Here is a 25,451-nt window from a genome sequence, read left to right as displayed (position 1 = left end):
TCCTGGTACAAATAGGCACTTTTATTAATGGTTGGAATGCAGTTAGACATAGGGAGTAGGGAATCAGGGGGCACACAGACAATCGGACCCAGGGGAGGACAGAAGTCTCAGAGCAGGCACAGGATGTGGAAGGCCCCAAGGTTGGGAAATACTTCCTCTTTGGGAAAATGAAATAAAGCTTACTGGATAGGATTTGGGGACATTAAAATACTAGGCTCAGGAAAGCTTATATTCACATAAGCAAGTGAAACAAAGCAAGTCTGATTAGCTGAGCCTGGCCCTAGGGCCTAAGAGGAGAGACAGAAGACTCATTTGCCCTGTACCACCTCCTGACTACCTTTCTTTGCCAGCCTTTCTCCTTTCAAATAAAGAGAATGCCCTTGGGATCCCAGCCATATCAACAAAGAGGGAGGAGAACCTTCCCAGCCCTTCCATCAGGTTTCCATTAAAAGGCTATTAGTTTTCATCCTCCTCCCCAACCTAACATTTCCTGTGCCTGCCTCACTCCACCAGATCCTTGTTTTCCTGGATGGGAGAGAAAGATGGAAAACAAAGGGCCTCCCACCCCACCACCACTCACTATCTCCCTAAAAACCAGCTTGAAACATGCCAAAAGCAGGTGTACAGTCTCTCACACACACACACACACACACACACACACACACACACACACACACTCCATCCATGCCCCACACCCAACCTCAGCCTCCGAGCCTAAGAACAGGAATACATATGCAAAATTCAAGAGATTTTTTTTATCGCCCACAAGTATGAAATGAGTCAGAAAAATAGACCCTTTTCAGGTAGGGACACATTGGCCAGAGGAGTAGGTTAAAAAAAGTCATCTTTAAAGCAGCAGAATAAGTTATTAACATTCCCCTTCACCCACTCTTGCAAACTGACCTCTTGGGCCAGGTCGATCCCAGGACTGAATCCAGGCAGCTCAGCCTGCCTCCTCAGCCTTTCTCGGGGTGAGAGAAAAAGAGCCTGGCCTCAAGCCAAAAGGGCCGACAAGGAGAAAACCTTCTTGACCAGGGAACCAAGAGAAGAGTGAAGAGACAACTTTCTTGGAGATCTCTCAGCACAAGAGTAATTCTCCTCCTCCCCCCTCAAAAAAAAGTAAGCCACTGAGGGCCTGTGTGTGACTGGCAGTCTCTCAGATGAATGGGCCCAAGGATGGGGAGGGGTTGGTGGACTAGCTGCCCTACCCGAAGAGTGTAAACCATAGCGCAGTAGTGAGGCCCCCTTGTCAAATAGCCCATGGGACAGTGAGTGGGGTTCAGGCTCCATCTCGTGGGTTGGCAGAGGTTAGTGGGGGCAGAGGCCCTCAGGGGCCATGGCGTGTACTGACCCTAATGTAAACCACCTCCTCCCTTCCCTTCCATTGAGGCCTGGGAGGAGGCCTATGCTTCAGCTAGCTTCTTGTTGGTCTTGTTTAAGAGCCTCTTCAGGTTGGAAGACATGAAGTATGGCCGCTCCACGGAGCCATCATTCCGCTCCAGGTCCTCCACTGCAGAGAGAGGGCCCAGGAGAGGGGGGTTCATGAGAGGGCACAGACCTTAGGAGATGGGGGCAGGAGGGAGAGGCAGGGAAGATGGGGAGGGCTTTGGCCAGCAGGAGGGAGATGAGGGGCAAGGAGCAGGACAGGGGCCTAGGGGTTGACAGTTCATCCCAGACACAAACACAAACCAGCCTTCTCCCTTTACTTTTGCCTTTGCCAAGGAGCCTTCATGTCTTCGTGTCCACACCCTACCAATCCCAAAGGAGAAAAGTAGCCTTGGGCCCTTGCCTGGTTCCCAGTCTGCAAATATATTACATATCCCTGGCACCCCATGTGTCAGGAGGGGGCCCAGAACACCCCCACACCCAAGAACACCCTATTCTTCCTGTGCTTCACTCTTCCCGGCCTCAGCATTCCCCTTCAGCAGGATGTCTCTCAGCTCAGGGGACATGAAGTATGGACGCTCGGGGGAGCCATCGTTACGCTCCAGGTCCTCACCTGAGCTCCCCCCCCACCCCCAGGAATTGGGGGGTAGGGCAAGGAGGGGAACAGGCAGGGAGAGAAAGACAAGGGGACATGGGGAGCCAGGCAGCAGAGGAGCAGAGAAGGGTCAGGGACATGGGGGAGAGAGAAAAGAAACAAAGACGGAGAAACCAGTTAGTGGCAGCTACAGATTCCCCAACCAAGGCCAGAAACACCAAGCACTCAGTCCCTCAGGGTGGCCCCTCCCAATGGGGAGTTGGGCAGGTCAAGAAGATGGTCAGAACTGCAGCGTGGAGTAGAGGGGCACGGGGAGGGGGGGGCAACGGCGGCAGCAGCAACGGAACAGGGAGTGAGTGTGAAGTAGGGAGAAGGAAGCAGGATGGGAAGGTGGGGAACAGAGGGGTCAGGGCCCCTGGTGGGAGCTGGGGTCTAGTCCCTGTCCATTCCCTTATGGAGGGGAAAAAAAAAACCACACACACACACACACACACACACACAGAAAACAGGCCTCAGAAGAGGCAGAGGCCAGGGCAGCATGACCCTGTGGCAGAGCTGTACCCCAGGCCCCCCGGGTACTCACAGAAACAGAGGAAGAGAGTGTCCACACACATCCCATAGACACTGAAGAAGCCATGAGCGATCAGGTAGGAGCCGATGATGACTGTCTGTGGAGGGAGGAGACAGCCCTAGTCATTGTCCCTGTCCCAGGCTAGACATGCCTGGTCCCTGGCCTCCTCCACAGCCATCTTTCCAACTCCATCCTGCACAGGCTGCCAGATTCAGCTCCCTAAGATAAATTTTCCTCTAGTCAGCCCTCTCCTCACTAATCTTCAGTAACTCCTCATTCCTAATGAACCAGTCAAATTCATTAGCCGGACACAAAGTGGACAGTCCTCTGGCCAAACCCCGGTCTACCTTTATGACTTTATGGTCCCAAATAGAAGACAGAGAAGATGCCAAAATGGAGTGAGCTCCTCAAAGCCAAGAAGACCCCCAAATTCAAATCCTGCTTCTTAACACCTATTAGGTGGGCAAGTCAATTAATCTAGCTTTGCTCTAGGCAACTTTTTAAGAATGTATTGGTGTAGGAACTTTTGTCTCCTGGGAACTCCTCTATACCAATGGTCCCAAATCCCTAAGAGAAATTTCTCAGCTCAAATCCCATCCCCTTTGTGACCCTGACCCAACTGGGTCAATGATATCTCCCAGCTCAAGAATATATGTATTCACAACTGGAACCTACCCCAATACCTTCTAGACTGATTCATCATCTTTTTGTGTGCCTGAGTCCTACCTTTCCCAATTAGTAAACTCCCCAAAGGAAGTGGCCATGGTCTTTCTGGCTTTGTCCTTAACCCTATCCCCAGCGTAGTGCTGAGGATGATGGAGGCTAATCTAGGTCACTAAACATCTAACTTAGAAGGCTCTGAGTTGGAATACCGGCCCTGTCCCTTACTCCCTACATATCAATATTAATCAATGCTTGTTGACTTGTTGACTACACCTGTGACCTTGGACAGTTCCTTTCCTCTCCTGGGCTTCACTATGCTCATCAGTAAAATGAGTGGGTTGGCTGGTTGACCACTATGCTCCCTCCTAGCTCTCAGTCTAGGATCCTATGAGGTGTGATGACCCCACAAGCTCTGAGCCCTTGTCCAGGCCTCATAAAGGTCCATACCAGGATGGGAACCCAGTAGTAGTTGAGGGAGGGGGCTGTGTCCTGTACAATCTTGATTCGGTGGGTGAAGAAGAAGAATGCCAGAATTCCTGAAGAATTAAGGAAGCCCAGGGGCAGGGCAGTTAGGAGAATGAATTCAGAGATAGCCCTTCCAAAATACCCACTCATCCCATGAGCCTTCCCCACTCCCAGGCTCCAGAGAGCAAGAGTGAAGGTAGGCTTCATTGAGGCCAAAAGATCCAATCTAACCCCCACCCCCATATTCATACTTTACTTTTCTTCCCTGTGAAGGATGGAAAAATCAAGGAAGAGAAGGCTGGGCTCTCCCCTGGGCACTGGGGGAAGGGCAGGTATGACTTACCAACACTCCCCACAACCAGAAGTTTCCCCAAGAGGAAAAGGAAATCAGTGACTTTGTCCAAGACAGCTACCCTGGGGTGCAAGAGAGAAGGTGAGAATCAGACTAGGGAGAGGGAAGAAAATCCAAGGAATGGGAATGCTAAGGGAACCAGGAAGGGAGGGCATAAAGAAGGTGGAGGATGGGAGTTTTCTGCTCTCACCTAACAATGTTCCGCATGAGCAAGAAGAAGGCATTCTTGGCAGATGTACAGAAGTTGGTACCATAGATGGCAATCTGTGTGTGTATAAGGTTGTACGGTAAGAGGAAGAGGAGGGCCTCAGCGCAAGTGCAGGCCCACATATCCTCAAAGGATCATCATGTTTTCCAGTTGGGGTAGATGAAGGAGGAAATATCTGGGAGGGGCTCAGGAGTGGGAAAGGAAACACCAAGTTCAGGGTCTCTAGGGTTACTTGGAGTGACACAAGAGTAGCTGAGACAGGAATGTGGGAGAACAAGCAGGAGATCAGTTGGGGGGATGGGGGGAAGGAGCTAGTGAGGGAGGCAGAGGTTTCCTGGGGCCCTCACCATGATATAGGCATTCCTATTGAGGAATTTGAGGAATTTCTCCAGGCACCAGAAGCAGCACTTGAGACAGGTCATAAGGAACTTGGCAAACCTGTTCTCTGCAGCTGAAGGGGAGAGAATAGAAAATGCATGAGAAGTGGCCCCTTCTACTGCCTGACTCCTGTCCTAACCCCTATTACCCCAAGAGGAACCAGCTGCCAAGCCAGGCCTTACCCTGTCAATTCTCCCACCAGCCCACCTCAAAGCTGACTCCCTAAAGCCCCCTCACCTTTGAGCCGCTGATCCAGGTACTCGAGTATCACACGGATTACCTGAACTATGGCCAGAAGGAGGGAGCCAAAGGCCAAGGAGCCTGTGTGGTACCTGGGCAGGGGACAGGTGGCATGTCAGTTATTTCCTGCTGTGATGGGAAAGGTAAGCAGGGGAGCATGAGGCCCTTTCCCTTCAAAGTGGGCTTTGACCTTCCCCTCTACAAACTGGACACAACCTAGAGAGGATAGGACTAGGGTAGGAGGGAAGTAAGGGAGTGTCAGCTGGGTTTCTGTATTGCCAGGGGTCCCCCGCCTCAGTTTCCCCTTCAGTGCTAGCCCCTATTCTGGTTCTCTTCCCCATTTCCTGGAGGAGGTAGGTGCCCAAGGTCCTGGTCCCAGCCCTAACCCTTGCAGACCTGAGTGCCCTGCCGAAGGAGGAGAAGAGGGGAAAAGCAGGAAGGTCGTCTGGCTTTTTTATGGCCCAATAGTAGGAGGCAAAGGCTCCGGCCAGTGTCACCTGGCCCAAAGCCAGTGCGAAGTTTGCCAGCCAGAAGAACATGAAGACATTGTAGATCTGCAGGCCGAGCAGCGCCCGGTGATAGCCAGTCTCCCCACCATAGAAGGCAAACTGGCATCGAGCATCAGGGCACAATCGGGTCACGTTTGAGGTATGGAAAGTCTGCAGGGAAATGGGCAGAGGCAAGGTCACAATGGGTAGGAGGCGATGGTTGGTGTGGGGAGTGGGGAGGAGGTGTAGGGATTAGCCAGGAAGCCCCTGACTCCCTGGAGGGCTGCTCCCTGCCCCCAACCATGGTTTACTGGCCCCTCACCTCTGGATTACATGTCTGTCCAGCAGCTACACAGGCTGTGTCATTGAAGACCTTGTAGATAGCCTCATTGGAAGTGGACAGGAAGCTAGGTGCTTGATAAGGGCTCTTAACTCCAGGTACATGGTGGGAGGCAAGTCCCTCATGCTCAGGGAAACCCACCCCCATCCCTGGGGATCATGGATAAGGGAAGACTCTGGACCCCTTCTTTCACCAAGGTCCCAAAGAAAGAGAAAGAAGGGAGGGCAGGAAAATGGACAACTGGGCAGAGGGAAGAGTGGAGAGCTGGGAGTTGGCAGGTGGATACACAGCAGTGCTGGCCCAGTAGGCAATACAGAGGCAGAGGAGGAAAAAGGTAAAAAGTGGGTAGAGCAGGGAGGTCATGACATAGCCCACAGCCCTGGGGAAACAAAAAAAAGAGGAGGTTTAAGGTTAGAGCTGTTTTTGCTGTGGAGCCTCCTCAACCTATGCCCCAAGTCCTACCTCCCCCTAGCCGCTCTTGCTCCTCCTGGTCTGCTCTTCAGCCCCTCTGCCCAGCCCCCTCCCCAATCCCCTCCAGCCCCCTCCCCTATCCCCTCCAGCCCTGCCCTGCCCAGCCCCGTCCCCAATCCCCTCCAGCCCAGCTCCCTCCCCAATCCCCTCCAGCCCAGCTCCCTCCCTAATCCCCTCCAGCTCTCTCTACAGCCCCCCCAGAACCCCATTCACTACCAGCTTGGTCACCTGCTGGCCTCCTTAATGAGGGCAATGGCGATGAGGATGCGTTTCCTCAGGAAGATGAGCAGGAGGATTATGATGAGTTCCAGCACACACAGGATGATCACTTTGGATGGGAAGGAAGGAGGGTGAGCCAGCCCACCCCATCCCCCACAGCTGGGAAGGAGCACAGAATCATAGTGCACATAAGGACAGGGCTGGAAGGGGCCTCAGACATCATGGAACGGGAAACCAACTTCCTCTCCTTCACTTTACAGATGGGGGAAAGAGGCCCAGAGAGGGCAAGGGACTTGCCCAGGGTCACAAAGACAGTATATAAGTAAGCAAGGGCAGCCAGGGCCTCTATAGTTTAGAAGCCTATAGTGGGGCAGATGGGGTCTGGGGAGGGCAGTCCTACCTTAGTAGTCCTGGCTCCCAGCCCTGTCTGGGCTATGCTAACAGGACCTGGAGCCAGGAAGACCTGAATTCAAATCCAGTCTCAGGTACTTACTAGCAGTGTGACCCTAGGCAAGTTACTTACCCTATTTGCCTTGGTTTCCTCAACTCTAAAATGGGGATAAAAATAGCACCAACCTCCCAGGGTATATTATTTCATGAGATAATATTTGTAAAGCACTTAGCACAGTGCCTAGCACGTAGCAGGTGCTAAAATGCTTGTTCCCTTACCCCTAACAATAAAGCTCGATGAGCAGATCTAAGGTAAGGGAGGTGGGGAGGGGCCCAGGGTCAGGATTGGATGGGGATTGGGGTACCAGATGTAAGCACTCACTGAAGGCCAGCCAGGTTTGCCTCAGGTGCAGATATACCCGAAAGTCAGTCTGGAAGCCCAGGTCCCCAATGGAGACATCAGAGCCTGCTTCACCTCGGAGTCGAGAATACTCCATGTAACAGTGAAAGATTCCTGGGGGAGGAGGAGATAATGTGATTCTGGGATCTTGAGCTCAAGCTTAAAGGAGTCTTTGGAAATTGAGGGGATGCCCATTAGTTGGGGAATGGCTGAACAAGTTGTGGTATATGAATGTAATGGAATACTACTGTGCTATAAGAAATGATGAGCAGGTGGACTTCAGAAAAACCTGGAAAGACTTGCATGGACTGGTGCTGAGTGAAGTGAGCAGAACCAGGAGAATGTTGTACACAGTTAACAGCCATGTTGTTCGATGACTAACTTTGATAGACTTAGCCCTTCTCAGCAATGCAAGGATCTAAGACATCTCCAAAAGTCTCATGATGGAAAGTGTTATCCACATCCAAAGAAAGAACTATGGAGTTTGAATGCAGATCAAAGCACACTATTTGCTCTTTCTTTTTTCTTCTGCTTTGTTTTGTTTCCTCTTTCTGGTGGTTCCTTCTATTGGTTCTAATTCTTCCTTACTACATGAGTAATGTGAAAATATGTTTAATAGGAATGTATACGTATAGCCTATATCAGACTGCACGATGTCTTGGGGAGGGAGGTGGAGAGAGGGGGAGAAAAATTTAAAACTCAAAAGCTTATGGAAGTGATTGTTGATAAATTTTAAAAAAATCAAAATAAATTAATAAAACAATTAATTAATTAAAAAAGTTTAAAGGAGTCTATAAGCTAAGGGTACACACCTCAAAAAGAGTATCTTAGAACAGGGCCTGCTGGAAGGTATTGGGGGTTCTTGGGAGGGGGAGTCAGAGGGGCTGGGGGAGATCGTGAGTCTCAAAGAATCTGAAAATCCTCAGAGGAAGCAGAGTCAAGAGGGGGTATTGCAGGGATTAGAGAGTCTTAGGGAGAACTGGGGGACCTCAGATAGTCTGGGGGGGGGGGTCAGTTCTGGAATTGTCAGAGTTCTCTAGGAGATGTGGGAAAGGGGTACCCTCAGAGTCCTGGGTCCTTACCATAGCCTAGCACCAAGATGACCATGACTATCATAATCCAGACCATGATTCCAGCCAGGAAGCGAAGGAGGACGATGAAGATGAGGCTCAGAGCCATGGCAATCACCAAGCCACTGTGGGGTGTTTCAGGGAAGAGGCAGGAGGAAGACGAGTGAGTCAGATCATCACTCCCCCTTCCCAGGCACTGTGCCCACACCAACTCCCTGCCCCTCTCCCCCAAAGGAAGCCAAAAATACAAAGACAGCTGGAGACACAGACACAACCATCATGAGACAAGAGACTGAGCCCCAGGTCTAGACAAAGGTCCTTCCAAGGGAATGAGAGGCACAGGGACAATAAGAGAAAAGACAGAGAGATGCCAGTTCCTCAGCCCTATGGTGTGCACTCTCTCCCCATGGTCATTCCCCTACAATTCACCAAGGGCTCCTTACAGGGACACAGGCAGCCTTGGGGCCCAGACTCACATGAGAATCCAATACCAGGATACAGTGTAATCCTCAAACACTCGCATGGCCAGCTGCCTTGCCTCCAGCACCACATTTGCCTTCCTGGGATGGTTTGGGAGGGAGAAGTCGGGAAGGTAAGGGGGAGTATTTTGGAGGAGGATGGTCTCAACTCAGCTAGGCCCCTCCAACCCCTCCCAAAGACCCTATCAAGGATGTGGTCATCAGGGAGAGTGATTCTGATCTGATCCAGGGAGCTCTCCTTCCCTCCCTTTCCTCCCCTCTGAAGAAAAGAGGGGAAACTGAGTCCTAGCGAAGAGAGAAAGAAGGCCTCAGAAGCTCAGGGCACCCTCTCCTCACTTGGCTCCCTCCACCAGCTCCGATACGTTTCTCTTCTGGCCACGGCCATCGTCAAATGTGGTCTCATTGCCCACAGTGATCACGCCTTTGTGGGTCTCAATGGCAGGGAGGCAGCGACGAGCCACTGTTGGAAAGGATGGTCAGAGGCCAGAATCTACCCTGACCTCTCTGACCCAGAAGCACAGTCCCATTCCTCCCTTCTCTAGTTCCAACACTCACAAGGTTTGCTGGGTGTGAGTACTGCAGGGCAGTCTCCATCTCTAAGAACCTCAACTGGACTCTGGAGGAAGATTGGGAGGAGAGATGAAAAGGGAGGGGTCAGGCTGTTAGTGAGTCCCATCCTCCCCACAGCCCTACCCTCAGCCTCTCTCAACCCCCAAGGTCAGACGCCCTCAGGGCCGAGGTACAGTCAAAGTATAATAACATTTAAAGCTGAAAGACACTTAAGGAACCCAATGGAGCAGATCTCAGGCCTTCAGACCTGAGACTCACATTCTGGTCTCACTACTTTGCATAAGCCTGAGCAAATCACTGACCCCTCCAAGTCTCAGTTTCCTCATCTGTAAAATGAAGATGAAAGGCAGCATGGAATAGAGGAGGCTAGAAAGCCAGCCTCAAAGTTAGGAAACAAGGGTCCAGTCTCACCTCTGGGAAATACTGGCCTTGTGACCCTTGGCTATCACTTCACCTCAGTGTCCCAGGGCTACACTCTCAGACTAGTAATTGCAGAAGGAAGGATGAGCTGCTTTAGCAGAGGAGAATTTCCCCAGTTTCCTGACACCAAGGAAATCACATGGTCTAGAGACATACACAAAAATGAGGATAATACTGACATCACCTACACCATAAGGTAGGGGGTGAGGAAAACTCTCTAACCTCAAACACTCCCTATGCAGATTAGGCTTATTCATATTTATTTAGTCAGACTTCTTCCTTCCCCACCCAGCCTACATTTTACAGATACAGGAACTCAGGCCCTTGGAAGGGAAGTGATTGTCAAGTTCACTGCGGGCATGGGAAACATAAACAGAGCTGGAAGGGATCTTAGAAGACATCTAGTCCAACTCTTTCATTTTTTTTTTTAAATATATGAGGCACAAGACAGTTAAATAACTTGCCCAGGGTCACATAAGCATAATAAAAGTCATGGGTAGGATTTGAACTCAGAGCCAGTGAGTGCTCTTTTCCCTCACTGGTTAGTGAGCAACACACCTGGGATTCACATCCAGGGCTCAATTTCAGGTCCACTCCAATCCCCTGCCTCTTTCAGGCTATGATTGTCAGACCCTTTTGCCCTCACCCTGGGCACTAAAGCTACTTTCCTGGTAGGTTCTCACTTCCCTTTGCCCCAAATACCTTCTTGACTTTACTTTCACCAAAGCCTGGAACACAGAACTGTTTATAATATTCGAGGTCCTGGGGGCGGGTATACGCTTGCAGATAGGTAAGATATCGAGACGGACATTTCTCCACGCAGGTCTGAGGAAAAAAGGGAATAAGACTAGGTCTAGCTTTCCGTCCAGCCTGTACCAGACACTGTGGCCACCACCCACAGACCTGGCCCTGGGAGTCCTTCTGAGTCCCCCCCCTCCCCCTGCAGAAACAGGGCCAGGAAAAGGGGCCTGAGTATAGGGTGTGTTTGGGTCAGTCACCTGTGTAGTTGGGCACTGAAACTCGAGGAGCACCAAGGGACTAGCACATTTCAGGATGTTGAAGTAAAACAAAAAAGGCTTGTTCCTGGAAGGCATTGCAAGGGATGGGGGAGGGTATCAGTCCACTAGGACTGTGACAGTGTTCAGTTCCCTTTCTCCCCCCCCCCCCCCAAATGGCACAGGACCCAGGACTTCCCTCCCCCACCATAAGCACGCTTGCTAAGATAGAGGCTGGAAGAGTCTAAGAGCCAAGGTCAGGGGAAATAGGATGGGGGCTATGGGAAGCAAGGAATAAGACCTACTCATTAGGTGTCCCCTTCTGTCCACAGAACTGTCCACGGCTATCAGTAGGATAAATCACCTTTCGGGGGTCTCCGTGGGTCCAGGCTGCAGATAAGTCAAAGCTACTGAGTTCAACATACGCTCCCCCTCCCCTGCTGTCACACCACCACCATGGCCCCCCCCCAAAGGCTCAAGTCATTGGCTTTGGAATCAGGGGACCTGGGTATTTGACCTTTATATATCAAGGGGAGGAGGGATGATGAGGAACAGCTTAAAAAAAAAGAAGGCTAAGTAACTTACTCTCTCTGAGCTTCAGTATCCCCCATCTATAAAATGGGGATAGAATCATAGAATTTTGAGCTAGAAGAGCCATTTAAGATTATGAAGCCCAACACCCCTCCATTTTATAGGTCACGTACACGATAGGTGGTAGCAGAAACAAATTCAAATACATGGTCCTCTGACTTGGAAGTCAGTGATCTCACCACTGTCTCCCACTGTCTCTCTCTCCCAGGGTTGATGTGAAGATAGTACTTAGTGAACCTCAAAGCACTTTACCAATCCTCTCTTTCTTTCTCTCTCTCTCTCTCTCCCCCCCTCCCCTGACCCCCTCCCTCCATCAGCCAAACAGCCCTCCGCTGTTTCCAGGTCTCATTGTGTCTGTGTATTCCACAGGTTAGCTCATGCCTATAGTATCCTTTTTCCTCAGCTCTTCCTCCTGAAATCCTTCCTACTGTTCTTCAAGGCCCAAATCTGGTGCTATCTCTTCCATGAAGTCTTCCCTGCCCACTTCAGCTGCAAGTAATCTCAGTTCTCACTGCAATCTAACTGGGTCTTCTCTTTTGCCTTTAATATACACAGGAGCCATCTTCAGTTGTCCTGATCTCTATCTTACCACTGGACCCAGATGGCTTCTGAGGAGGAGATAGCGAGGCTGGTGACTTTGCACAGCCCTCCCTCACTTAAATCCAATTCACTTGCCAGTCATGACATCTCCTTCCTGATGTCACGGTCCTCTTTGAGAAGGAAAAACAACACACACACACACACACACACACCCCCCATCCCTTATTAGACCAAGGGAGACTCCACTGTGCACTGCAGTCCCTTGAGAACAAGGAATAACTGTCTTTTGCCTTTCTTTGCAACTATATTTAGTACAGTGCCTGGCACAGAGTAGGCACTTAAAAAAATGTGACTCACTAGTTCACATCTTTATATACCTGCTTCTTTAAATTGTAATCTGCCTGACAATTTTTCACCTGTATATTCCTCAGCACTCAGCACAGGGGATTCACAAGCACACAGTAGATGCTTAAATGTCTGTTGAATTAAATGGTCAGATTAATCATTTTTACCCCTCAAAATACCAAAAATACAAAATTGCAGAATCATGCCCTGGATTGTGGCATACCTTACGTACCTATAATGCCCACAGCCACATACCCCACAATGGCTATGAATAAGGCCACACAGCAGATAACATCGGTGCAGCCCCTGAAAAAGGAAAAGGAAGTCAGCCCCCGTGAGAACTCCACCCCACCCCACCCCCCAAAAATAATGGGGCAGGGATGAAGCAAGAGGGCTATGAAACACAGAGAGCATTTGCATGCTAGAGGGATGGGGCCCGTGGACCAGAAAGGGGGATAAAAAGCTGTTGAACGAAAAAAGAATAGAGGTAGGGAAGAGCCAAGCAGGACCCAAGGGAACTAGGGTATTGGGAAATGAACATGGTACAGAGACTGGAAGTCAGGTGGACTGAGGACCAGGGAGGGGCTAAGCAGAAGGGAGCTAAGGACCCCTTCCCTCCCCCCCATTAGACCCAATCTCACCTGTTGTAAATGGGGCCCTTGAATGTTGGGTCATATTTCTGAGGCGTTCCTGAGAAACACACCCCAAAGCCCAGTCAGGGAAACCAGTGGCCTCAGCCCCTCCCCAGTTCTGGCCCTGAGTGACCCAGAATCAGAAGGACAGGCTGCCACTGAAGGTCTGGTCAAAAATTCCTAACAGTATCCTAATGATATCCCTTCTCCAAGATTTCTCCTTAAAATTTTCACCAGGGAGGTTGCTGGAGTTACTCCCAAGGAAGTGAAGGGAGTAGGGAAGAGGAATGGGGGCGGGGGGGGGGGGGTTGTCCTAGAGGGCCTGGCAGAGAAACGTGGGGCAGCCAATACAAAATGACATTGTTCCACTGCCTCCCACGCACAGATCTCCAGGGTCTGGCCAACCCCCTTAGGGATTCAAAGGACATTAATTACTAACATTATCTTAATTAACACAAACCCCACCCCCCACACACACGCAGAGCTACACAAGTCAAGGGAGTGGGGGAAGGGAGTGCAGCCCAGAAGAGGACCAACTGCTAGGCTGAATCTGGAGCCAGGGCGATTCAGAACTGCTACCCACCCACCCAAGTGCCTGCTGGCGCCTCGGCCCATACTGGACTTGTAAGGAGCACTTCCACGATGTGCTTAGCTATGCTTCTGAGGGGAGGAAAAGGAATAGGCGGGGGAGCAGTAGAAGAGGAGGCAGGGACCAAGGCGAGCCAAGAAGGGCTCAAACAGGCAGCACCATCACCCGCCCCCGCGCCTTGGCCCCAGTGCTGACTCCCGCTGCATTTGGGGATCCAGAGGGGGGGAGCTGGCTGACAGCACGAGGTTGAGCTTAAGTCGAGGGGCTCAGAGGCCCCAGAGCATCTCCAGGCCCGCCCCTCCTTACACACACCAGGCGGAGTTGCAGGTGGGAAGGGTACAATATGTGGAGGGGGGTTCAGAGCAGTCCGGAGATTAGCCCACCCCGCAGCACATTCCGTCCTGCATTCCTGGATCCAGAGGCGCTGGAGAGCACTTGGGGATCTCTGTAGAAGCCCCGCCAGCTTCCTTCGTGGCAGGGGAAGAGGCTGTGGGGGGGAGGGCCAAGGGGGCTATTTACCTACCATGCTGGCCGTAGTAGTGCTGCCGGTCACCCCCCATCCTGGCTCTGCCTCTGGTCCGAGGCCCCTTCCCGGGCCCTCGGCCCCTGGCCGGTCAGCTGGGAGGAGGTGGCCCAATGAGAGACTCTACCCAGAGGATCCGACCGGTCTAACCGGTCCCGATTAGCGACTGTTTTCCCCCGCCCCGCCGGGTTCGGCTAGGCGGCTTGTGCCCCCACCCCCTATGCTCTCCTGGGAGGTAGCGGCAGCCCAGTGTAAAGGGTCGGGTGGGGCCGGGGCGGTGGCCGAGCTGAGAGAGGGGCCTCTCCGGGGCGGGGCCAGGGGGAGGAGGAGGAGGCGGGGCGGGGGAGCAGAAGGGGCAGCTGCTCCTGTCACTTATAGCGAGACCCGCGAGGACTGGCGGCAGCTTGGAGCCGCGGAGAAGGTCAGAGCTAGAAGTGCCCTAGAGGATCGTCCAGTGCAACTCTTGTCATTTTGTTTGTGGGGAAACTGAGGCTCAGAGAGGGAAAGAGAGTTACACAAGGTCACATATCTCGTGGCCAGGCGTGAAAATCATAGTCTAACGTCCCTTCCAAATCTTAACTTCCCACAAGGTGGAAAGGGCTGGGGTGGGGGAGGGGATACATTTTGGCTTCTCATGGGACTTGCAACAATCTCCCCACACACACCTCAGACCTTATCAGAGTCCCCCTACATTCCCACGGGAAGGCTGGGGGCCATCAGAGCTCCCCCGCGCCCCAACTTGGTACAATAGCCCCAACTGGACCTGAACGTGCCCGTTCTAGGCTGAAGTGAAGGCGGAGACATGAGCAGGGAAAGTACTTTGTAAACCGAGAAGGGCGGGGCGTGTGTAAAATGAGGTGCTTATGCTCTTCTATTCTTTGATCTCCAAGTATATGTAGTTACTCCACCTGACTGTCTTCAACCAAACTCCTTCCATCTTATCCCTCTTCTCTACTGCACTAGTTTCTAAACTTAGATTCTCTCCGCCTCCATTCTAACAGGATCACAGGATTTAAAGTTGGACCTCAGAGGTCATCTAGCTAAACTCCTTTTGCAAATGGAAAGACTGAAGCCAAAAGTGAAGTGACTCACCCAAGGTCACACAAATCGTGAGTAGAGGCCAAGATTCAAATCTAGGCCTTCCGATTCTAAATTCATCTTTTTCTCTGCCCATTTTCTCCCTCTCAAAAAATCCATCCCACACTGATTTCTGAACAAGGAATCAGTCCAGTTACTCTCCTACTCAAAAATCTTCAGTGATTCCTGAATGCCTACAGGTTAAAATCCAAATTCCTTGACCTGGTATTCAAGACCCTCGATGTGGCTCCTCCCACCTTTCCAGCCTAATCTCCCACTCTTTCCCTGCCTCCTACACTAAAGTCTACATTTAAGTAAAACTCTAACCAATCTTTTGTTCCCCACCCAAAAAAATCCCATCCTTTTGGAACAAAGATTTTAGATTAAGATCTTAGACCCAATGGAAATAATCTCTTTCCATTCCCCTTCCTCTTACTCATTTTTAAAGCCCAACTCAAGGGCCACCACCTTCAGGAAGTCTTCTGTGAGCCTTCCCAGCTAGTAAAGAACCCTCCCTCCTTTGTGCTCTCCTCCATTTTGGTTTTTATACTTCTCATGTACTCACCCCACTCTGCCTTGTACTATAGTTATACATACTATAGTTGTGGATCTTAACTCCTCTCTCTCTGCCTTCCTGCACACAGTAAACATTTAATAAATGGTAGTAGAATTGAATGGAAGGAAATCATGAGATCATAGATTTAGAACCAAAAGAGACCTCAGAGGCTATCTTAGTTCAACCCCTTCATGTAAAATTTTACAGAAGAGGAAACTGAGGCCCGGAGAGGTTAAATGATTTGCCCAATGTCACACGGAGTAAGCAGCAGAAAAAGGATTTGAATCTAAGCCCTCTGACTGCAATTCTTTTTTCTTTGGAGGCAGTCAGGGTTAAGTCATTTGCCCAGGGTCACACAGGTAGTGCCTGGGGCTGGATCTGAATTCAAGTCCTCCTGGCTGCAGGACCAGTGTTCTATCCACAACACCACATAGCTGCCCTAAATTCTCCTATTTTTCCTATAGCTGCCAAAAAGACCTCCGTGAGCAACTGAGAAATGTAGTATAGGCATGAGAAGACTTGGAGTTGCAGCTTCCCTTTGACCTTATTAGCTGTGTGACACTGGGCAGATCATATGTTCTGTGACTAGGCAGAGATGTCTCTTTTGAAAGCTGGGTGGGACAGGGAGCCACAGATGAGGCCAGCAAGCGGTGAAATGGAAAGAACACCAAATCTGAGTCAGAGACCTAGGTTCAAGTCAAAGGTCTGCAACTTGCCTCAGTTTCCTAACTTGTAAAAAATTAGGGAGTTGGAGTCGATGGTCCCTAACAATCATATAAGGTCTTCTGTTTAACCCACAGCAGAGGGCCATTTTGCCTAGACAACAGCATCAGAAGCAAAGCCTGCCTGCATGGCCCTATATCAAGGGATTGGAAACCACAGACAGGCCTGAGCATGGGCAGAGGTCACATCCTTCCTGTGACCGATGGGCAACAGCTGCTTAGTGGGCATTTATATCACAGTAAGCTAGCAGATCTCTAAAGGGAGATAGATGTTGGTGACTTAACTCCTTCTTATGGGGACCCTACTGAATAATCAATCTCCCATTACGATTAGCTTTGCCACTTCAAAGCTCCCCTGTGAATAGTTTATTTGCAGTTACATCTCTTGATCCCCCACTTTAGAGACAGAAAGGATCTTAATTCAGCTCTCTCATTTTACCAAGGAAACCATTTCTTCCAGCTGAGTATTTCTGATCTAGATAAAATCTCTCTTCCCCTTCTTTCCAGAGCTTAGCTTAGTGCCTGGAACATAGTAGGTGCTTAACAAATCTTCATTGATTATTGATTGATTCTTGGATGGAAGAAAGGAAATAGGAAGGTCAGGTCCTCAGGGGCCTTGAAGAGACTTCACTGGAATGTTAAAGAGAAATCAAACCTCCTCCCAATAGAATGTATTAGGCAGGGACCAGTTCATTTTAGTCTTTGTATATCCCTAAGTGCCCGGGCCACAACCAGGACCATATCAGTGGATACAGACTGGGATGGGATCTGTGATCTCATCAATATAGGGAACTCCTGGAACTAGGAAATGCCCTCTATCAACACAGATCAGTACCTTCTCTAAAACTTAGAAGTATCTTCTATGGAACTCTTAGAAGAGTAGCTTGGAAGCACTAAGAGGGTATGTGATTTGCTGAGGGTCATGCAGCCAATATGTCAGAGGCAGGACTTGAACCCAGGTCTTCCTGGCTTTGAGGAAGGCTCTCTAACCACTAGGCAGCCAGGTGGCTCAGTGGAAGGATAGAGTGCTGGGGCACTGGAGTCAAGAACACCTGAGTTCAAATCCTGGCCTCAGATCCTTGCTACCTGAGTGACCCTGAGCGAGTCACTTAACCCTGTTTACATCAATTTCCTCATCTAAAATAAGCTGGAGAAGGAAATGGCAAACCACTCCAATATCTTTACCAAGGAAACCCCAAATGGGGTCACAAAGAGTCATATTTAACTGAACAACTCTATCCACTACAGCAGTGGTGTCAAATTAGAAAACCACAAATTTACATTATCTCTGTTTTACTATAATTAAAAAATTTTTTGTGAAACATTTCCCAATTACATTTTAATCTGGTTCTGACTGAACTGGGGAATGTAGCAGACCCAATTTGACACTTCTGCCCTGCGTCATTCCTCCTCTCTCCCAGTATTTAGCAGGCATTTAATAAATACTTGTTGACTGAGTTGTTGAGTCCTCGTCCTGGTCCCAGTACCAACAAAGGCTAGTGTCTTCAGATACTAAGGGGGGAGTAAAGATGAGCTGCCTAAGGCGACACACAGTATTAACAGGGCTGTGGGGGGAATGAGTTCAGCAGTCCTAACCACCATCCCCTTATCTCCCTCAAACACAGACATCCTGCTGAGCTAGCTATGATTGCTTTAAGCTGGAGGCATGTAAGGAGTAAGGGAAACACCCAGGCCCCCCCTGGCTGGCATCATAAGGAACTCTTAGTCCCGGGCAGGACAAAAGGGCTCTGTAGCTGGCTGAACAGTGGGGGAAGAGAAGGGCAATGAAGGCCATGGCTGTGGGTCCAAGACTGTGGCAGTGGGCCCCCTTGGCTAGCCAGGCAAGGTACAAAAAGAAATATTATAACTCATCCGAAAATAGCCATACTGAGGTTTCTCTAAATAGTCAGTTTACAGTTCTGTGGGTGGCCACTCCCCCTAAGGATATAATGTCCATTTAGGTCAGGAGTCCAGCCCTACAAGCCCAGGTCTTCTAGATAATCGTCCTATTGAGTGGAAATTGACCCCAAGGGAAGACTTGAAGGGACATCTTTCTGCTATATTCCCGAGTAGATATTGAACTAACAGAGGTGGCTACAATTCTGCATTCCTTCAGTAGGGGCTAATAAATCCCATACCACCTCCTCCCCCTCCCAAGAGGGTCTCAATTGGCTGGGGGAGGGGGGGTGGCACACGGGGGAGAGAGAAGAATTAGGCAATGGACCTGGAGCTCCCATTTCTCCCCTATTTTACATCTTGTCACCCCTTGTCACCCCCCATTATCTTCTCCACAGCAACAATGCAGATTCTTAAAACTTTTTGTTATTGTGAACTCCAAAAGCAAACCAGTGAGGCCAGGGAACTCCTACCCACAGTGTTTTTAAATGCATAAAATAAAATGCATAGAATTACAAAGGAAACCAATTACATTGAAACTGTAAACAACAAGAAATTTTTTTAAAGAAAGAAAAACTAGTTCACAAACCCCCAAGTTAAGAATTTGATCTAGTTGGGGAAGTAGAAGTAGCCCTTCACTCCAAGGCCAACCCTACTCATACCCTGAATCCCGTCCTCTTCCTAGCTCATCTCCTCTTGTCTTTTCTGGCAGCTTCCTCTGGCAATTATCCCTTCTCTAATTTTCAGTCTTTCCATTTTTGCTCCTTCCTTGCTGTCTACAAACCTGCCCAAGTCTCTGCCATCCTTAAAAGAAAAAAAACAAAAAACAAAAAACCTTTCATTTAATGGTACCATCCTTTTCAGGGGTGGGGAACCTTCGGCCTTGAGGCCACATGTAGCTGAACTTGAGGACCTAGAGGGCCTCATATAACCTCAAGGCTGAAGGTTCTCCACCCCTGTTCTAGATCTTCTCCCTTTGAAGGGAAACTATTGGAAAGAGCTCTCCATCCTTCTACTGTCACTGATTTTTCAATCCCTTGCAATCTGGCTTTTCACCACTCAACTGAAATGCCTCTCTGTAAAATCACCAGTGATCTATTATTTGCCAAATCCAAATGCCCCCTTTCTCAGTCATCCTTCTCAACTTCTAGGCAGTATTTGACACAGTTGACTACCCTCCTAGCACACTCTCTTTTCCCCCGGGGCTTCCATTACACTGTTCTCTTGGATCTTCTACCAGTATGGCCAACCTTCTCATTTCCCTTTGCTGGATCATCACCTTCCATATATGGCCCTTTATATGTACATATAAACCACTGGGCTCTGTCCTGGGCCTTCTCCTCTCTTAAATCTTAGCTCCATTCTCATAGACTCAGCTGCCTACAGGACATTTCCAGTTGGAATTTGGTGAGACCTATCCAACTCAACATGTCTACAACAGATGTTTTACCAAAGATTTTCCCCCAAACCCTCCCGTCTTCCTAACTTCTCTTGCCTTTCTCTGCATCAAACAGCCATCACCCTAGTTAAGGTCCCTTACTATTTCTCACCTTGCAGCCTGGAGAAAAAAGTAAAAACTCCCCACTGGAATACAAGGCCTTCTATCACCTAGCTCCCATTCAGCCTCATCTCTTCTCTACTTCACTTCGAATACTGTGCCCTTGATCCCATGACCTATTGGTCCCTCAGCCTTATGTCTCTTCCCCTCTCCAGCTGACCCCCCAAATCTCCTCCCAAAGTGATTTCCCTAAATCCTAGCTAAGTCTGACCCTGTCAACACTCTTCCTGAAAAAGAAGCCCCAGTAGCTACCTCCCTCTTGCCTCCAGGACAAAATACAAACTCCTTGGTGTGATATTTAAAGCCCTTTGCCATCAGGCCCTAGCCTACCTCTTTGGCTTACTGCAGCCTCTCTTCATCCCTGTGCCAAACCGGCCTATTTGTTATTCCTCACATACAACATTCCATCATCCCTCACTTTGACTTTGCCCAGGCTGTCCCCCATGCTTGAAATATACTCTCTCCTCCCTTCCACTCCACAATTAACTCCCTTCCTGGCTTACTTCAAAGCCAACTTCCAAAGGGCAGCTTATCCTGATAGTATCCTCTCCTCCCCCAATAATTACTTTGTATATACTTATCTGTATCCATGTTGGTTCCCTCTCTTCCCAAGGAGAATGGAAGTCTCTTGACAATAAGGATTGTTTTGCTCTGGTTTTTATTGCAGCCCCAATGGGACCCTCATAAACAATTACTGTTGAAGAAACATTTGTGTGATGTATTGATTTGTGCCTACTGTCGTCCACCCCCCCCCCCAAGAAAACACCTACACCTCAAAGGGAGATTAAACCATAACAAGATAGCCAGGACACCAGCCCAGACTTGGGAATGGCCATTAAAATGGGAAAGACAGATGACAGAAAGACTACAAGTAGTTCCCTTCTCTTATCTTATCCATTTCCATGGCTTCAACTATCAAAAACTATGCAGACTATTTCCAGATTTATTACCAACATTACCAACCTCTCCCTGAATTCCAATTGCCTGAGCGGCACCTCTCCCTAGAAGTGTGGAAAGCAGAATTTGTCATTACCCCTAAACCTGCCCCTCCCAGGAGCTTTTCTATTTTTATCATTGGCACGGACTATCTAGGCTTGAAACTTTTAAGAGAATAACTAACATTTATAGAGCACCTACTATGTGCCAGTCACTCTGCTAAGTACTTTACAAATATCTCATTTGATCCTCACAACAACCCTGGGAGACAAATGCTAGCTATTGTTATCCTCATTTTACAGAAACTGAGACAAAGGAGCAACTTGCCTAGGGTCTCACAGTTAGTACAGGTCTGAAGCCAGATTTCAGCTGAGTCTCCCTGACTCCAGGTAGGTGTTAAAATGGATAGAACATTGGGCTTGGAATCTGAATCTGGCCTCAGACACTTATGAGCTGTGTGACCCTGGGCAAGTCACTTAACCCTGTTGGCCTCAGTTTCCTCATCTGTAAAATAAGCTGGAGAAGGAAATGACAAGCCACTCCAATATCTTTGCCAAGAAAACCCCAAAAAAGGTCACGAGGAGTCGAATACAACTAAAACAACTAATAACAAAAACAATTTCCTGACTCCAGGGCCTTTCACTCTCTGTCCTTGACTCCATCAGGTCCCTCGGCCCTACACATCCAAACAGTTGCCAAGACCAGTAGATCTTATTTTCAAAATATCACTTGTCTCAGTCCCCTCTCAACTCTCCTAAGGCCCTCAAGGGTAGTTTAGGGCATCCCTCCCTCTTATCGGTATTATTCTAACTAGACTCTTGGCTTCCAGTCTGTTCTCTCTAATCCATTCTGTTGGGATAGCTGGATAATCTTCCAAAAGCACTGCTCTAATCATGTCTCTTCTCTATTTAAAAACAAGAAATGGCTCCCCATTGCCCAGAGAATGAAGTAAAATCTCCTGATTCTGTATTTCAAGGCCTACAACAACAACAACCTGGCTCAAACTTACTTGCCCATTTTCATCTCTTCCTACTCCCTATGCCTACTGAGCCCAGGGTTTTATTCCCTCCTCCCCCCTCCACTGCCACTCCCTCTTTTTATGCATCTTCAGTCCTCCAGAACTGGCTCCTTTCCAATCAGCCTACAAACAAGCTCAAGTCTCTTCCATCCTGAAAAAAAACCTTCCTTTAGCCCCACTTCTCCAGCCAAGACCACCTCCCTCCTCCCCTTCACCCGCCAAACTTCTGGGAAAAGTCGGCTAGTCCCCATTTCCTTGACACTCACTGTCTCCCTCTACAAAATAAATGCCTTCCACTCTCCCCACTACAGAAATCACATTCAATGGCTACCAGTAAAGTCCCAATAGCTGAGTTCAGTGGCCATTCTTCAGCCCCAATCTTCCTGGACCTCTCCGAAGCATCTGACACTGGTAACCCCAGACTCCTCCTTAGGCAGAAAAGGACCACACTCTCCAGATTCTCCTTTTACCTTTCGTCCTGGGTCTCCTCATCTTCTTCCCAGCACCCTTCATGTGGGTGTTCCCCAAGACTCCGCCTTCTTTTTTATCTCTAGGCTGTCTCCCTGGGTGATCTCATTCACTCCCACAGCTTCAATCATCCCTAGGCTGAAGCAGCCCAAATCCCAGTCTCCAACCCAGATCTCTCTCCGGAGCTGCAGACCCTTATCTCCCAACTGCCTAAGGGAAAGAACACTCCCCAGAATATTTAGCCACGCCTCAAACTCAAACACGTCCAAAACCAAGCCATAAATTGGCTCCAGAGACCAAGTTGGGTCCAGATCTCAGGGCAGAAAACCTAGATTCAAATTCTGACTCCTACACTCAATAGATGTGTAACTCTGGGTAAAGCACTGCCCATTCTGTTCCTCATTTTCCTCAACTGGAATGTGAAGATGAAAAGCAATGTGTAGTGGATAGAGAGCTAACCTTAGAGTCAGGAACATCTGGGAGCAAATCTTACCTCTGACACATACTGGCTGTGTGACTCCTAAGTTAACCATCTAAACTCTGGGGCCCCAGACAATTTTCTAAGCTCATAGTAGATACTGAATTCACACGTCCCAAACCAAAATAAAAACACTAGCTCTTCTCTATGACCTTACTATTTTTGTCAATGGCAAGAGTAATAGCCCCAGCCTCAAATTTTCAAACCTTAGGGTTATTTTTGACATTTCCTTCTCCCTGTTCTCTTAGATCCAGTTACAAGTTGATCCCTCTAACACCTATACCTGGAATGTCCTTCGTACTCTCCTTCTCCTACTAAATTCTCAGCCATCCTTTAAAATTGCTCTCAAATGGGGACAGCTAGGTGGTACAGTGGATAGAGCACCGGCCCTGAAGTCAGGAGGACCTGAGTTCAAATCCGGCCTCAGACCAAACACTCGACACTTACTTAGCTGTGTGACCCTGGGCAAGTCACTTAACCCCAACTGCCTTAAAAAAAATTGCTCTCAAATGCTACCTCTTCCATGAAGCCTTACCTGATTTCACCTCTACTCTTTTTACATCCTCAGACCTCACCATATAATATTGTATAATACAGCTTATGTGTTGTTGTTTTATTCTCTGACTACCCTTGCCTCCATGAGGCATTTCAAGACTGGGAACATACTGTTCTGTAAATGGTTGATACTTCCTAAACGTCTTTTCAATCAGCAAGCATTATTAAGTACCTTCTGTATACCAGGCACGGTTAGGGATTTTAGGGATACAAATTCACAAGTTGGGCAGTCCTTGCTTAGTTAGACTCTGGAAAGAATAAGGAAAAGAAAGAACCGAGTAAGGAGAAACATCAGCCTGTTCACAACAGATCAGTAGAAGACTCAGGGCCAGCCTTTAGCCAGCAGTTTCCAGACTTAAGGAGAGAGAAGAGGGGAGTAAGAGGTGTGGCCACAGATGCCTCTCAAGCCTCAGGCTATTCAGGAACCAGGCCCGGCGCCCACCCGTTTCTTGAGGCAGCTTTATTTCTTTCCTGGTTCAGAGGAACCTAAAGGACAGATATTTAGTCATTCATTTCCCCTCGGGAGGGGATGGTTCACTCCAGACACATAGGTGGCTAATTCCCATAGTCTCTCCCCCAAATCCTGCAGGCCCAGGTCTCAACCCCACCCAAAACAGCCTTTCGGTTTTTCAGCGATAGCCTGAGGTCGGTTTCCGCAGTCACACAGCCCTGGCCCTGCGGGCACAGCCGCCTACCGGCCCCACCACCAACCCTCCTCCATTCCCAAGCGCAGGACCCTTCCCTTCCTATTCCCAGCCCAGGGCTGGATGGCCCGAGAAGGGGTGCTGAAGTCCTCTCCCAGCCTATTTAGGGCCCTGGGAACCTCGATGCTAAAAATACAACAGCTGCTAAGGCTTTCGCTCTCAGGCTCCGTGAGAACCACAGGAAGACCAATCCAGCAGCCCGGGGAAAGTGGCCGAAGATGGGGGTGGGGTGGTGGGGAGGAGGGGAGTTGAGGCGGGGGAGTGTGTGTGTGTGTGTGTGTGTGTGTGTGTGTGTGTGTGTGTGAAAGGGGCACAAACAGCCAGACCGAGAGTCTGGGAGCAGGCACGGACACCCCTCCCCCCCGGCCACTAGTAACATCTCGCCCCAACTCCGCAACCATTGACACAGTCAGACGTGCCCCCCCAGGGGCGGAGGCCCCTGGCAGTCCCCTCCCCCTCTCAGGCCCGGAAACAGAGCTAAAACTTAAGCACACAAACTACCAGAGAGCGTCCCCAGGGGAGTCTGTTTGGGGAGGAGGGTTCTGGGAGCCACGGCCCTCCTAGCCTTGCTTTTACAGGCTACCCTGCCTCGAGCTGCCATCTGCCGCTTCCTCCCTTTCTCCTCTCTCCCCTCTCCCACAACCCTGGGTCCTTGGCCCAGCCTTCTGTGCCAGTCCTCGGAGATGGAAGTTTACAAATTGTTTCCTGTTTCTATCCTGCTCCGCCCCCCCGCCCCCCAGTTCCCCGGTGGAGGGTCAGGACTCTGGGGACCCCTGGCAGCCACCGCCTAGCTCTAGGGCCTCCTTTGTCTCCTCCCCCGCCTCAGTTTCCCTCTCAGTGCCAAGGGGAAATGCCTGACATCAGCTGGCGGGCCCTCGGGTTCAGGATTCCCATTTCCTCGGCTCCAAGACCCAAGATGAGCCAGGGTCGTCCCAGGGTCCCAGCTCCCTGCCGCTGAGCAGCTTCTAAGCAGCGCAGATAACGGGCCCCCTTCCGCAGTGGAGCATGCGCTATCGTAGACGGATTGGGGATGCGGGTGTCTCAGCAAGCCCATTCCGGAACCCCCGGGCTGTCCACATGTCTCAGACAACTGGGCAGAAACGAACCTGGCACTTCGGACCCCTCTCCCCCATCCCTAGCTCAGGGTACCTCCGAGGTACAGCCCTGCCTCCCCTCCACCCAGTAGAATAGCACACACACACACACACCCGGCCAAGAATGGAGGATTGGATCTTACCGTAGGGTCCTTCAGACTCTTTTCGGCCATCCTCCATGGTGGGGGAGGAAAGGGGCGCAAAAACCGAAGGCTGCCCCAGCCCTGGCTGGTTGGAGCAAGAGGTGGCGGGAGTCTAAGTGATGCTGCCCGCCCCCTGCGGCCCCTCCAATGAGAAGGGGGAGCGGGCGGGGGCGGGGGAGGAGCCCAGGAAGGATTGGGGCCCATCCCTAATTTACAATCTCCGAAGAGGAAGGGGCTTAGAAATCACCTGATTGTACAAACTTAGAATACCAGAACTAGGTCGGACCTTGAGGATCTTCACAGAATGGGCAACTTCCTAGTTGGAA

General features: G+C 49.9%; 1 protein-coding gene across 6 annotated transcripts; it reads right to left on the bottom strand.

The window, feature by feature from the left end:
• Positions 1–25,227, bottom strand: SLC44A2 (solute carrier family 44 member 2). 6 transcript variants are annotated; one of them, XM_027857657.1, is made up of 22 exons: positions 22,154–22,320; positions 12,818–12,866; positions 12,409–12,482; positions 11,006–11,090; positions 10,704–10,788; positions 10,408–10,530; positions 9,271–9,331; positions 9,052–9,175; positions 8,713–8,796; positions 8,249–8,361; positions 7,149–7,280; positions 6,386–6,485; positions 5,973–6,065; positions 5,669–5,753; positions 5,255–5,517; positions 4,856–4,950; positions 4,588–4,691; positions 4,223–4,296; positions 4,024–4,094; positions 3,663–3,751; positions 2,565–2,649; positions 1–1,510 (listed from the first exon to the last, which is right to left on the bottom strand). In XM_027857657.1, exons 1-22 carry the CDS (start codon positions 22,194–22,196, stop codon positions 1,404–1,406), a joined length of 2,139 nt encoding a protein of 712 aa, XP_027713458.1. In that variant the 5' UTR covers positions 22,197–22,320; the 3' UTR covers positions 1–1,403. The 6 variants fall into 6 exon arrangements, with proteins under 6 accessions (XP_027713458.1, XP_027713459.1, XP_027713455.1 ...); XM_027857658.1 differs by lacking the exon at positions 22,154–22,320 and adding an exon at positions 13,921–14,121; XM_027857654.1 differs by lacking the exons at positions 1–1,510; positions 22,154–22,320 and adding exons at positions 1,517–1,999; positions 25,126–25,227.
• Between the last annotated feature and the right edge of the window lie 224 nt (positions 25,228–25,451).

The sequence above is a fragment of the Vombatus ursinus genome, unplaced genomic scaffold (genome assembly GCF_900497805.2).
Source record: "Vombatus ursinus unplaced genomic scaffold, bare-nosed wombat genome assembly UNPS02012319.1, whole genome shotgun sequence".
In the NCBI taxonomy this organism is placed as follows: domain Eukaryota; kingdom Metazoa; phylum Chordata; class Mammalia; order Diprotodontia; family Vombatidae; genus Vombatus; species Vombatus ursinus.
The sequence above is the reverse complement of the archived record's forward strand: the minus strand, read 5'-3'. Positions and strand labels throughout refer to the sequence as shown.